The sequence below is a fragment of the Fukomys damarensis genome, unplaced genomic scaffold (assembly GCF_012274545.1).
Source record: "Fukomys damarensis isolate Sample0158 unplaced genomic scaffold, DMR_v1.0_HiC HiC_scaffold_16, whole genome shotgun sequence".
Taxonomy (NCBI): Eukaryota; Metazoa; Chordata; class Mammalia; order Rodentia; family Bathyergidae; genus Fukomys; species Fukomys damarensis.
Window position 1 is genome coordinate 66,634,292 of NW_022900928.1, and position 11,370 is coordinate 66,645,661.

An 11,370-nucleotide genomic window follows, 5' to 3' on the forward strand; every position below is an offset into this window, starting at 1 on the left:
GCCGCCGCCTCCCCGGGCTCCCCTGTGCTGTCGGAGCCTTGCGCGCCCCTCCACTCGGCTCCTCTCCCCAGCCTGAATAAGCATCGGGGCTCTCTGGCTGCCTCCTTCTGCCTTCATACCAGAGCCCGGAGAGGCCCCTGTCAAAATAAGAGCTCCCCCATCTCGCTCGACTCCTCGCCCAACCCGGCTCCCCCAGCCTCCCAGTGGTCTGACTCGGTAAGGCGCCCGGCCGGCTGGTGGGAGGCAGGTTGGCCCGGGGGTGGGGAGGGGAGCTTCTATCCGGCTCTCTTCCCCATTCCTGAGGATTTGGGAGGAGACGCGCCAGCCGCATCATAGGCTAGAGAAGTCTGACAAACCTACCCTCCAATCTGCAGGGATTGGAAGGAGTAGTGGAGGGAGGAGGAGTGACACACACACACACACACACACACACACACACACACACACACACACACACACGGCACTGGATCCCCTCTTCATTGTAACCACCCACATCCATTATGCATTGAGCATCTCTTTATTCATCTTTCTTTCCTTGTAGACCATGAGGTCCTTCAGGACACATGATTTTTTTCGTCTCAATCCTCAGCAGCTCCAGCAGATGCTAAGAAATTATTTCTGGGAGAGAAACCTTTTCTTCTCCAAAGGACCCTCTCTTAATTCAAAAATCTACACACAGACACACACACACCACCTCAAGGCAGTAGACGCATTGAAGAAGATTGTAAAAAATTTAAATTTTAAAAATACATCTCATGTGTTATGTCAGTATTTCCTACAAACTTGCAAGAAAGCTGTTATGGTTCCATTACACAGGTAAGGAAACTGAGGCTTGCATTACCTAAGCCATACTCAGGTTACCTGGCTACAGCGCTAAGCCCAGAACACAATTTGGTCTCCCATGCCAGAGCACAGTTGTTTGTCACTGCTCCAACAACAAGTGACAAGCACAGACTACTTCGGAAAGCAGGACTCCTTCCTGTTTCCTGTACCCCCAACTCACAGGTGGAACTCCAGACAGTTCCCACCCTAGTGACCTCCCTCTTCCATTTATCACTTCTGTACCAAGCACCTCTGCACTTGTGTGCATCTTTTGTCTTGTTTCTCCTGTGTGTACACCTGATGGACCCAAAAAAAGTTCGTGAGGGTCCAGACCATGTTTCTGTCCTCTGTGTTCCCCACAAGACTGATTCAGCAGCCAGCTGTGTTCCTTAGAGGGACTTCAGTTAGTACTGACTTGGGCTGATGGTGCCAGATACTGGGCACTGGGCAAGGTCTGGTGAGGCCCAACTAGGGGAAGGGACAATGTAAAGGTGACATCACAGAAAGAAGGTAACACTAATCTTTGTGTGCACCTAACACACTGGGTTTACAAAGCACTTCATGTACATTCTCTCTTGAGCATGCTTTAATCCAATCAACAAACTTCCTCAAGTACAGTACCTACTAAGTGCTGGGCCAAACCCTCTGTGAGGCAGGCTAGGGGTTGAATCATCAATTCCATGAAATAGGTCTTATCTTCATTTAAAGGGAAGGAACTGAAGCCCAGAGGCTGAACTCTGTTGTGAAAGGCTAGTGCTAGGACCCAGGAAAACAGGGTTTGACTTCTTTCCCCAGAGTCTAAGGTATAGAGTAGGCCACAAGGCAGAAGGCTTGCTTTTCAAAGAGGGTGTTTGCTAGAAGGGTCCGCTCCGTCTATGCGGGTTGGACACGTAGATATCAAGCCACAGGATCCCTTTGGTACAAGCCCCATTCATAGTAGGTCCAGGAAGCAAGGTCTGTAAGGGTGAGTGGTGGCTGGGTGGTAAGGGATCGAAGAAAATGTGTTCCACAGTGAAGTTCAGGAATGTTCAGTATGTCCTGTGGAGCGCTCTCCTGGGCGGGGCTCTGACTCATTCCTCCAGCATAGGTTCCAGGTCAGGACGTCGAGACGGAGCTCTGGGCAGCTAGGAGTTCTGGGTGGGACCCTGGAGAGAGAGCGGAGGAACGAAGAGAGAGGCGAGCGGCCCTTTGCGGGAATAGAGCGGCTCCCTCTACTGGCAAACTCGGAGAGGCACCGTGTGTTTCCGGGTATCTGTGTGTCACTGTGTCACAGGGCTGTCACAGGTGTGTCAGCCGGCGTCAGGGTCAGCGTTTGTCGGTGGACGTGCTGGCGTGGGTACGGTGTGTGAAGATGGCTGATTGTGTCTCACTGTGGGTGTGCCAGCTCCACGCTGGGCTTTTTCTGGAAACACAGTAGGTGCACACAACCGCATCTTTGCAATGCGATTTACTTCGGGGCTAGGGGATGCAGGCGGCCCTAGGGCTGCTTATTGTAGGGGCCTCAGCATCTTCCTGTTTCTGGGGTAACTAGAACGAACAGATCTTCCTCCTGGCGCTCTTCACCAGCTCGTGCCCTAGCCGGAGAAGGTAGGAAGAGTTCTGGTCCTGAGAGTTCCGGGGAAGGGATTCTATCCCCTAAAGCAGCTGGGACCAAAGAACGGGTTAAACTGGAGCCCCACAGTGACTTCAATCATTGGTTCAGGGCCTTGTCAGTCAGAGTTCTGGGGGCGGGGCTTGCGAGGCGGCAGTTGGTTGCCCAGCGCCCCTTTCTTGCCCCTCGACCCCCCACATCATTTCACTGCTGCGCCCACACCCCCATCCTGGTGGAGACTCCTGCCTGTGCCCTAGAGGAGGAGCGGATCTGGGCATCTTGGCTTCCCCTCTCACTCCAGCTGCCTGGCTTCCTGATAGATGGTGATTATTATATAATAGACTTGCTGGACAGAACCTTGCCAACCCTGGAACACTTTGCCCCCTCCTCGAAGCCTGCCCTAGCGCCTGGCCCCCCTAGTGCCTGCTGCCCGGCTTTGCCAGCGCCCGCAGCACCGCCTCCATCCTGGGGAAGGGGACCCCAGGGCCACCTTCCCTACTGGCCCGAGGCTGCGTCCTCGGACTGGGCGGGCGCCGGGCAGGGAGTCGCGCCGGGGCCCCGCAGGTCTCCGGGTCGGCCTGCGGTGTGTGGCTCTACCAGCGCTGGTCTAAGATTTGTGGGATCTTCCTGGCTCCCCTCCAACCTGAACTTGGAACCCGGGAGCCAACAGTGGTGGGGCTAGCGGACGCTGAGGCCAGGGTCGGAAAGGGAAAGGAGTTCGGAAAAGGTGCGGGGGCTGGAAACCAGAGGCTGGTAGAGGGGGCCGCCAGGGGCAGGGGGGAGGGACTCTTATCCTGACAGGGCTCCCGCCTTCCCCGACTGGAGGGTTTGGAAAAACTGAGCAGGCAGCCAAGGCTTGGCTGGAAATCCTGCAGCCCACCCTTCTGAGGACACAAAGCTGGAGGGCGGGGGCAAGGCGGGGGAAGACAGCACGACCCGGGGAGGGCAGGGCCTCTTTTGGGGCTGGGGGCCCAGGGGCCAGGTCCCTGGGGAGGAGGTTCCTGGCGCTGTCTCCCTGCAGTTGGCTTCCCCCCACACCGCCCTCTTCCCCCGCCTCTCCCCTCCTCCTCTCGCCGGCTCCAGTCTTGCAGATTGCGGGCAGACTTAACTCCTTGCGTGCCAGCTCGGTGCCTCCGAAGTGGTGATGCCGCGAGGAAAGGAGGGACGGACGGAGGGACTCCAAACCCCACTCCCACCCACAGTTTAACACCTTATGGCCTGGAACGCAATCCCGGAGCTTGGACTGGTCAGAGTCCTAAAAGGCTGCAGGGCCCTGGGGGAGCATCCCGCAAAGCCGGCACCTGGCAGCGTCAGGATCCAGTCTGCTCTCCTACCCAGTGTCGCCGTCCTTTCCCCACTCCCACACTCTGTGCCTCTCCTGCACTCTGCTACCCTCTCAGCACCTTCTAGCCTGGGCGGAGGCCCTGACTGATGCGGGAAGCTAGGTGCCTGGGCTCTGCCCGAAACGCCTCCTATACGTGCAGCCTCCAAGGCCCCAGCTCAGGTGACCGCAGCCTTTGCCTCTTTTGCAGCCAGAGGGCTGCCACACATCCCAGGGAAATGCTCCCCGGACCCATCTAGGGCCAAGACCTGAATCCCTGAAAACCCTTACTTAGCCTCTATCGTAGCCCCTCCGATAGGCGACACCCCCGCCTCTGGCAGACTTGCCCCCCAGTTCTGCCGAGAATTACTGCCTGAGGAAGGCACTTAAGACTCGCCAGGAAGGGGTTAATAAGAGACACCGGCTCTACGTGGGAGCCAGGTGAGGCACCGCCTATCTTGGCCTCAGGTGCCTGAGGGTGGGGAAGGAGGGACGCTGACCTTAAGGGCTGCTTTTTTTGCCCCCTGGTGGTCAAATCTGGCTTAGCAACCGCCGGCAAAAGTGTGCTTGCTAGGGGTTCGCGGAAGAAGGACGTGGGAGACGGGGAGTGCTCCTTCCAGGGAACAACACCTTCCGAGGGACAACACCTTCCGAGGGAGAGAATCCCTCTAGAAGCAAAGTAGGAGCCCCAAGACCCTTGCCAAGACATCCCCATGCAGCAGGGTGCCTCAGCCCCTTCCTGATCCTCGCCTTAGGGACTCTGCTCTTGGGTCTTAAGCGCCCAGACACCTGAAGGGGGCTGGAAAAATGCAGAAGACTCAGGGTCTGTCCTTCCCACGCCTCCATCTAACAGATGGGATCTGCAGTGGGAGCTGGCTCTCCTCTTGTTCTTTGTGCTCCAGGCCTTCTCAGGCTCCCATTACAGCTGGACCCGCAGCAAACACATTCTTTTAACAAGGTTCAAATCTCTGGCCCGCTACCTTGTCCCTTCAGCTTCCCACCCGCTCTAGTCAAGCTGTTTCTCCCCATCAAAATAAATCGCTTGAGTCTAGGAACTCATAGTCACTTCCTCTTATTCCCAACACCATTGAAACCCCTCTTGCCATCTACTCAGAAGCCTTCCCAGGTCAGCAAAGAAGATGTGGTAGAAGGGCCCCTCCACCTCCCATTGCCTTACTTCCTTCCCCTCCTCCTCTCCACTCTTAAGATTTCCCTTTGCCCAGGCAGTTCACTGACAGGAGACTCTGTTCCTTACACGCTGTACCTAACTCACCACTTTCCTTGTCTTCCGGAACACTTCTCTGATCATTTTTGCTTACTTGTTCATTCAACAAATATTTATTGTGGGCCTATTATGTGCCTTGCACTGGACTAACCACTAGATATATGTTGGGGACAAATAAGGTTTTCTTTGTTTTTGTTTTTGTACCGGGGATTGAATTCAGGTCCTTGTACTTGCAAGGCAGGTGATGGAACCTTTGAGCTAAATCCCTGGCCCAGGGACAAATAGTTATGGTCCTCCTTACAGAGCTGACAGCCTAATTGGGAACAGACAAATAAATAGGACTTTAATTCAGTGTGATGAGGACTTGGGGAACAATTAGGACAGATCTGACTCTGGACTTGGGAGTCTGCAACAGGGACCAGCATCTGAACTGAGGTTTCTGCCGCCTTGGGAGTAGTTCTAACCAGACATATGGGCGCAAAGCTCATACCAGCTACCTTGAGAAGATACATCTCCCTGGAAGTCTAAAGATAGAACAGGATCCCAGTGAGAGAGCACAACCAGATGTTGTAAGACATCTCTAAGGCCGAGTTCCTGTACAACCCTTCTAGTGAGTTCTCCAAGTCACAAAGGAAAGAAGACTGGTCTGAGTCCAGAATATGTGGCTGCTGCTCTGTGGGCCTTGATTTCTTCAAATGTTAGAAGGAAGAATTGGATACCTTTAGCTCCTAGATCTTCTTTAGCCTGGAGACAGAATGGGCTTGTTGAGAGAAAAACACTCACTGAGCTCTGATCTGCATGAGGAAGACAAGAGTTCTTAAACCCAGAAGAAGGGCTGGGGTAAAGCTCAGTGGTAGAGCACATTCTTAGCATGTTCAAGGTCCCAGCTTTGATCCCCACTGCCACTAAATGAACAGAAAACCAAGGAGAAACTGTCAGAGGCAGGGCCACATAAAAAGTCACAGCCAGTCAATTACCTCCCAGGGTGGTGGAAGATAGTTGAGTCCTGGGGCATATAATTCTTGCCATGTAAGTCTTTTGTTTTTGTTTGTTTTGTTTTCTGAAACAGGGTCTCACTATGTAGCTCAAACTGGCCTTGAACTTGCAATCCTCTTGTCTCAGCTTCCCATGTGCTAGAGTTACAGAAAGGTACTACCACACCTGGCTTCTTTCCATTTAATTCTTGTACTAAAAACACAAGCCTATCTGAGATCATGCTGAGCAGGGAGCATTGAGGGACAGCACTCAGAATGGATTTAGTTACTGCCCTAATATGCTCTTACACGTAGCACTATGGAACTGTTATTTTTAAGAGATGGGAGATTAACATGGTGGTGAAAGGCCTTGCTTAAAATCACATGGCTGGTGAGTGATAGCTGGAGGAAGGGCCCAAGCCTTCTAATCCCCCATGCAGACTCTTTCCACAGTACTGCTGCAGCACTTGTTTCCAACTTTCCACTGGACTTCTTCCTGTTTCTGGCTCATTTCCCTATGAGGCCAAAAGATGGAGAAAGGCAGGCTTGGCCTCCTTATCTGGACATCCTTCAGAGCCAGAGGGTGGCTGAGAACTCCCAGTCTCCTGGGTCACTCTTTCTCTCTACATGACCCTATTTATATCCATGTTGCTCTGTGGATCACTCCAAAAAGGCATCCCTGTGTTGTGGGTGAGGCCTTGAGCCAGGCAGAGTCGAAGTCCCAGCCAGGCCTAAAAGCTGCTCAGTGATTTTGAGCAAAGTGATTCACCTCTCTAGGCCTTCCATTCTTCATTCTAACTCCTAGGGCATTGGCAACTTGAAATCCCAGGGTAGAAAGCATGTTTAAAGGCACCGCTCTGATGAAGGGAATAGGCCTCACATCTCTCTCTGACTCTGCAGGATCTTACCGCCTCAAAACCTTGTGTGCTCAGTCTGTAGGGACGAACATGGTGCTTCCTGGGCGCCCACTTCCTGGATTATACTAGGTCTTGTGAAAGTGAGAGGACATGTGGGCTAAATATGTTCTGTGCTCCTACAATCCAAAAACCAGCAATAGCAGGGTGTGGTGGCACAAGCCTGTAATCCCAGCACTTGGGAGGCTGAGGCAGAAGGATCACTGTGAGTTTGAGGCCATTCTGTGCTACATAATGAGTTTAAGGCTAGCCTAACCATATGATGAGACCCTGTCAGTTTTTCCTTCTATCTCTATCTAGAAGGTAATTCATTTCAGAACTCACAGCCATACCTTTTCAAACTCCCTTTCCCCTGCTTCTCTTTGCCTCACCTTGTAGCAAGCAGTTACAAGCAATTACCATGTAACTCGGTGAACTTCAACCCAGCCCCTCTGTCTTCTGTACTCAACAGGGCTTTTCCGTCTCCCTTGCCCACTGCCATCTCCCTATGCAGTAGATTGGTACAGCCTCTCAGATTCTGTTCTTTTCCTTTTTTCTTCCCCCATTACTGACATTCTCCAGAGAAAGTTGCCTTCCTTCTCCCTCCATAGTCCTGTCCCTTTCACCTGTCCTCCCAGTTCTGTATTACAAAAGTCCTGGAAGGAACAGGCTGAGACATGATTTCAACAACAGCTGAGGGATAAAATTACCTTGGGGGGTGGGGAGGCAGGGTGGAAGAAGGCTGGAGCAGTCAATGACTAGTAAGCTTTTATCCTGTAACAGATAACATCAGCACTTGCCCTCAAGGAGCATATCCAGTGGGAACAATGAAACAACAAAGGATTCTAAATGATGAAATGATGCAGTCTACGCAGTCAGTGCAGGATGCCTCCTTAGACATGATGGAGAATGGGAAAACTGGCCTGGGTCTGGAGAGAGAGGTCAGGTAGGTGCAGGGGAGCAGAGGGGTCTGGGTGAGGGGCACCATAAGTGCAAAGGCAGAACAATCACAGATCCTAGTGGGAGTGGACCTCCAAAACTGACTACCCTCTTCAAAATCCTTGCGATGCTGAACTCTCTGCCAACGTTTCAGGCAAGCAGTGTCCCAGAATCATCTTGAACACCTCCAGCCACAGGGAGCTGATTGCTTCCTAAGGCAACCTGTTCTGGTTAGGAACATCCACTTTTCCTTGCTTGGGGTGAACTCTCTCCCTGTGGTCCACGTACCGCATCGTGGGGGTCACACAATGTAAGTCGGATTCGTCTTCTTCATAACCCTTCACCTACTGGCACTCTAGTGACAACTGACTCTTCTCTTCTTTGGTTGAGAGATTTCCAGTTCACCAAGTAGTTGTTTCTGTGGTAACACCTAGCCAACTCAGAGTTAGGCAGGAGGATCTAACTTTTCCTTTATTCCCAACATCGGACCTCCTCTAATACAGCTTAAAATTGAATTTGCTTTTGGCAACTACATTACACTGATGACTCAGACTGAACTTACTAACACCTGATTCTTTTTCACTGGAATTGTTTCTAAACCATGTCCAAGCTATTGTGTGCTAAGGTCCTATAAAGACCTCTCATTATTTCACTTTGTTAGGACTGATTTTTTCTGATCCTTATCTCACCTTTTAATGGTAAGATAAAGATTGTATGTGATTTTAGATCTCTCCAGGCTTATGTATTAGATCTTCATATAAGCTGTTAACAAAAATATCTAACAGGACCAAACCATAAAGCATATGTCCTTCTGGTCAATACCAAGTCACATCACACTGAGAAACAGCAAGGTATATGTGGGTAGAAGTGTTTGTTGATGACGTAAAATCAGACCATCATGAGCCTCAAGAAGGAGAGTGTAAGAATAAGGAAATAAGGCTCAGAGACTGAGGCTTAGCCTTGGGGCCCTGCAAGGACCTGGGACTCTCCTGTGCTGGGAATCCTGGCTTTGTGGAGGTCTGTGCAGGCTTAGGGGAGAACCATACCCAGGCATCCCACGATGCTCTGGGAGCCTGGCTCTAGAGATGCATGCAGGTTCCAACAGCTCCCAGAGGCTGTAGTCCCAGCAGCCCTGCCTCCAACCTCCCTTTAGCAGCTGAGCCATAATGGTGCACATGAATGTCCTGGCTGATGCTCTCAAAAATCGTCAATAATACTGGAGAGGCAAATGCATGTCCTTATTAGAAGCAGGCAGCAAAACCACTGAGCTAAATCCCCAGCCCCCAGGTCCTTATTAGGCCATGCTCCAGAGTCATCCTCTGGGCCAGGCATAGTGGCACATGCCTGTAATCCTGAAGCACTTGGGAGGCTGAGGCAGGAGGATCACTGCAAGTTTGAAGCTAGTCTGGACTATACATAGTGAAGTCAAGGCCAGCCTGAGCTACACAGGAAGACTCTGTCTCAAACCACAGCTCCACACACACTCATCACAGACAGAAACCCAGGCAGGGACTTCAGCCACCCTCTGAGACTCAGCCTCTCCTGCTGCATAGAGCAGGAGGCAGCATCAGAATGCAATGTGAACATATCTGGGCAGCTCCTGGCACAAATTCTGTCACATAATAGGTTCTTATTAAGTGGCATGTCCCTTCTGATAGATTTTTTTTTCCTTTTGGGGAATAAAAATGATATTCAATGTAAAAAACAAAAAACATAAAAAGACCCTGTCTCGAAAAAAACAAAACAACTATAGGCCAGTTCCAAAGAACTGGCAGCTGGGCTAAGTAGCAGAAACTTCTTATGCCTGATAAATTGAAGAGGTAGGATCCTTCAAAAGACTCAAACCCAAAAGCAGGCCAGGGATATAGATCAGTGGTTCTGCCGCCTGCTTTGCAAGTGCAAGGACCTGAGTTCAATTTCCAGTACCAAAAACAAACACAAAAACGAAACAAAAGAAAGCTACACCTGGAAGAAACTTATGAGAAGTAGTCATTTCCTAAGGGTTCTGAATACTGGCAATAAAGCTACTCACCATAAGCAATTTACAGGCATCAACTCAGGAATAAAACTTAAAAAGAAAATAGAAAATGAGAAGACACTTAAACAAGATACAACCCCCACAGACTTTCAGTTCACCAAAGGCAAACCGCAGGAGCAATGAAGTGGAACAATCCAAAAGCCACCCACCTGAACTCTCTGAAGTGGTAACAGCAGAAGTAACAAAGCAGATGAACAAGGCTCTAGAAAAAAAATCAAAGCACAAATAATTTCTCAGATAACTACAGAGATGGTGGCCCAAATGAAAGATACCAATAAAAAAAGAGGAGCTCAGGAGCATGATGGAAGCCATAAACACCCAGCATAGGAAAGAAATGGAATCCATGAAAAAAGATTCAAACAGAGAACCAGGAGATTAAAAACTCCATTGAAAGTTTACAAAGGAGAATGAGCAAATATCATATACAGAAGACAGGACTGCAGTTAGTGATCAGAAAAAGAGACATTTCTTGAAAAGAGACATTTCTTAAAAATTGGCCGGGGATTTAGCTCAGCGGTTCAGTGACCTGCCTTGCAAGGGCAAGGACCCGAGTTCAATCCCCGGTACCAAAAAAAAAAAAAAAAAAAAAAAACGCAAAGGTTCATGAGAAATCAATCCAGCAGCTGCTAGATGATGCAAAGAAGAATAGCGTAAGAATGATTGGAGTCAATGAAAAAGGAGGAGATAGCACAAATAACATAAAAAACTTGTTCTCAGAAGTAATGGCAGAAAACTTCCCAAATAGGGAAAAAGAATTTGACATACAGATAAGTAAGGAATGTAGGACTCCAATTAGCCATGATTTTTTAAAAAATCTTCCCCAAGGCATGTATTAGCCAATATTCCAGAAACTCAACACAAGGACAAATTATTAAAAGCTGTTAGAAAAAAAGAAACAAATTACTTACAAAGGAAAGCCCATCAGAATCATGAAGGACTGCTCAACACAAACTTTCAAGTCAAGGAGCACCAGGAGCAGAGTATTTCAAACCCTAAAGGAAAACAACCTCCAACCTAGACTGATGTACCCTGCAAAACTAAACTTCAAATTAATAGAGAAATAAGATACTTACATGACTAGGAACATCTGAAGAAATTCATGACCACCAAACCAGCACTCCAAAGTGTTCTGAAAGATATTCTAGAAACAATAAAGATTACAACTCCATGAACCCCAACAGAATGAATCTACCAGGCTAGGCAAAAAATTAAACACAAAAGGGAAGAAGGAAGCCAACAAAGAAAAATAAGACAATACATATTAAATATAACCATTGATGTTTTGTTTTTTGGTTTTTTTTTTTAGGAGGGGTACTGGGGATCGAACTCGGGTCCTTGCACTTGCAAGGCAGGCAACAGAACCACTGAGTTAGATCCCCAGCCCAATATAACCATCAGTGTTAATGGTCTCAATTCACCAATCAAAAGAAACAGACTGGAAGAATGGATCAAGAAGCAAGGTCCAATCCAGGCATGGTGGCGCATGCCTGTAATCCCAGCACTTGGGAGGCTGAGGCAGAGAATCGCTGTGAATTCGAGACCATCCTGGGCGACATAGTGAGTTGCC

At 49.6% G+C, this 11,370-nt stretch overlaps 1 protein-coding gene across 3 annotated transcripts in view; it reads left to right on the forward strand.

Moving 5' to 3' along the window:
* Positions 1–1,735: 1,735 nt before the first annotated feature.
* Positions 1,736–11,370, forward strand: part of Foxr1 (forkhead box R1) — a 61,413-nt gene continuing 51,778 nt past the window's right edge. The window contains exons 1-3 of one of the 3 annotated variants that reach the window (XM_010629305.3): positions 1,736–2,235; positions 2,354–2,409; positions 7,610–7,772. In XM_010629305.3, coding sequence (XP_010627607.1) covers positions 7,736–7,772 — 37 coding nt within the window. In that variant the 5' untranslated portion in view covers positions 1,736–2,235; positions 2,354–2,409; positions 7,610–7,735. Of the gene's footprint in view, positions 2,236–2,353; positions 2,410–2,434; positions 2,737–7,609; positions 7,773–11,370 lie in introns of those variants that run through there. The other 2 variants (XM_010629306.3, XM_010629303.3) reach the window with 2 other exon arrangements.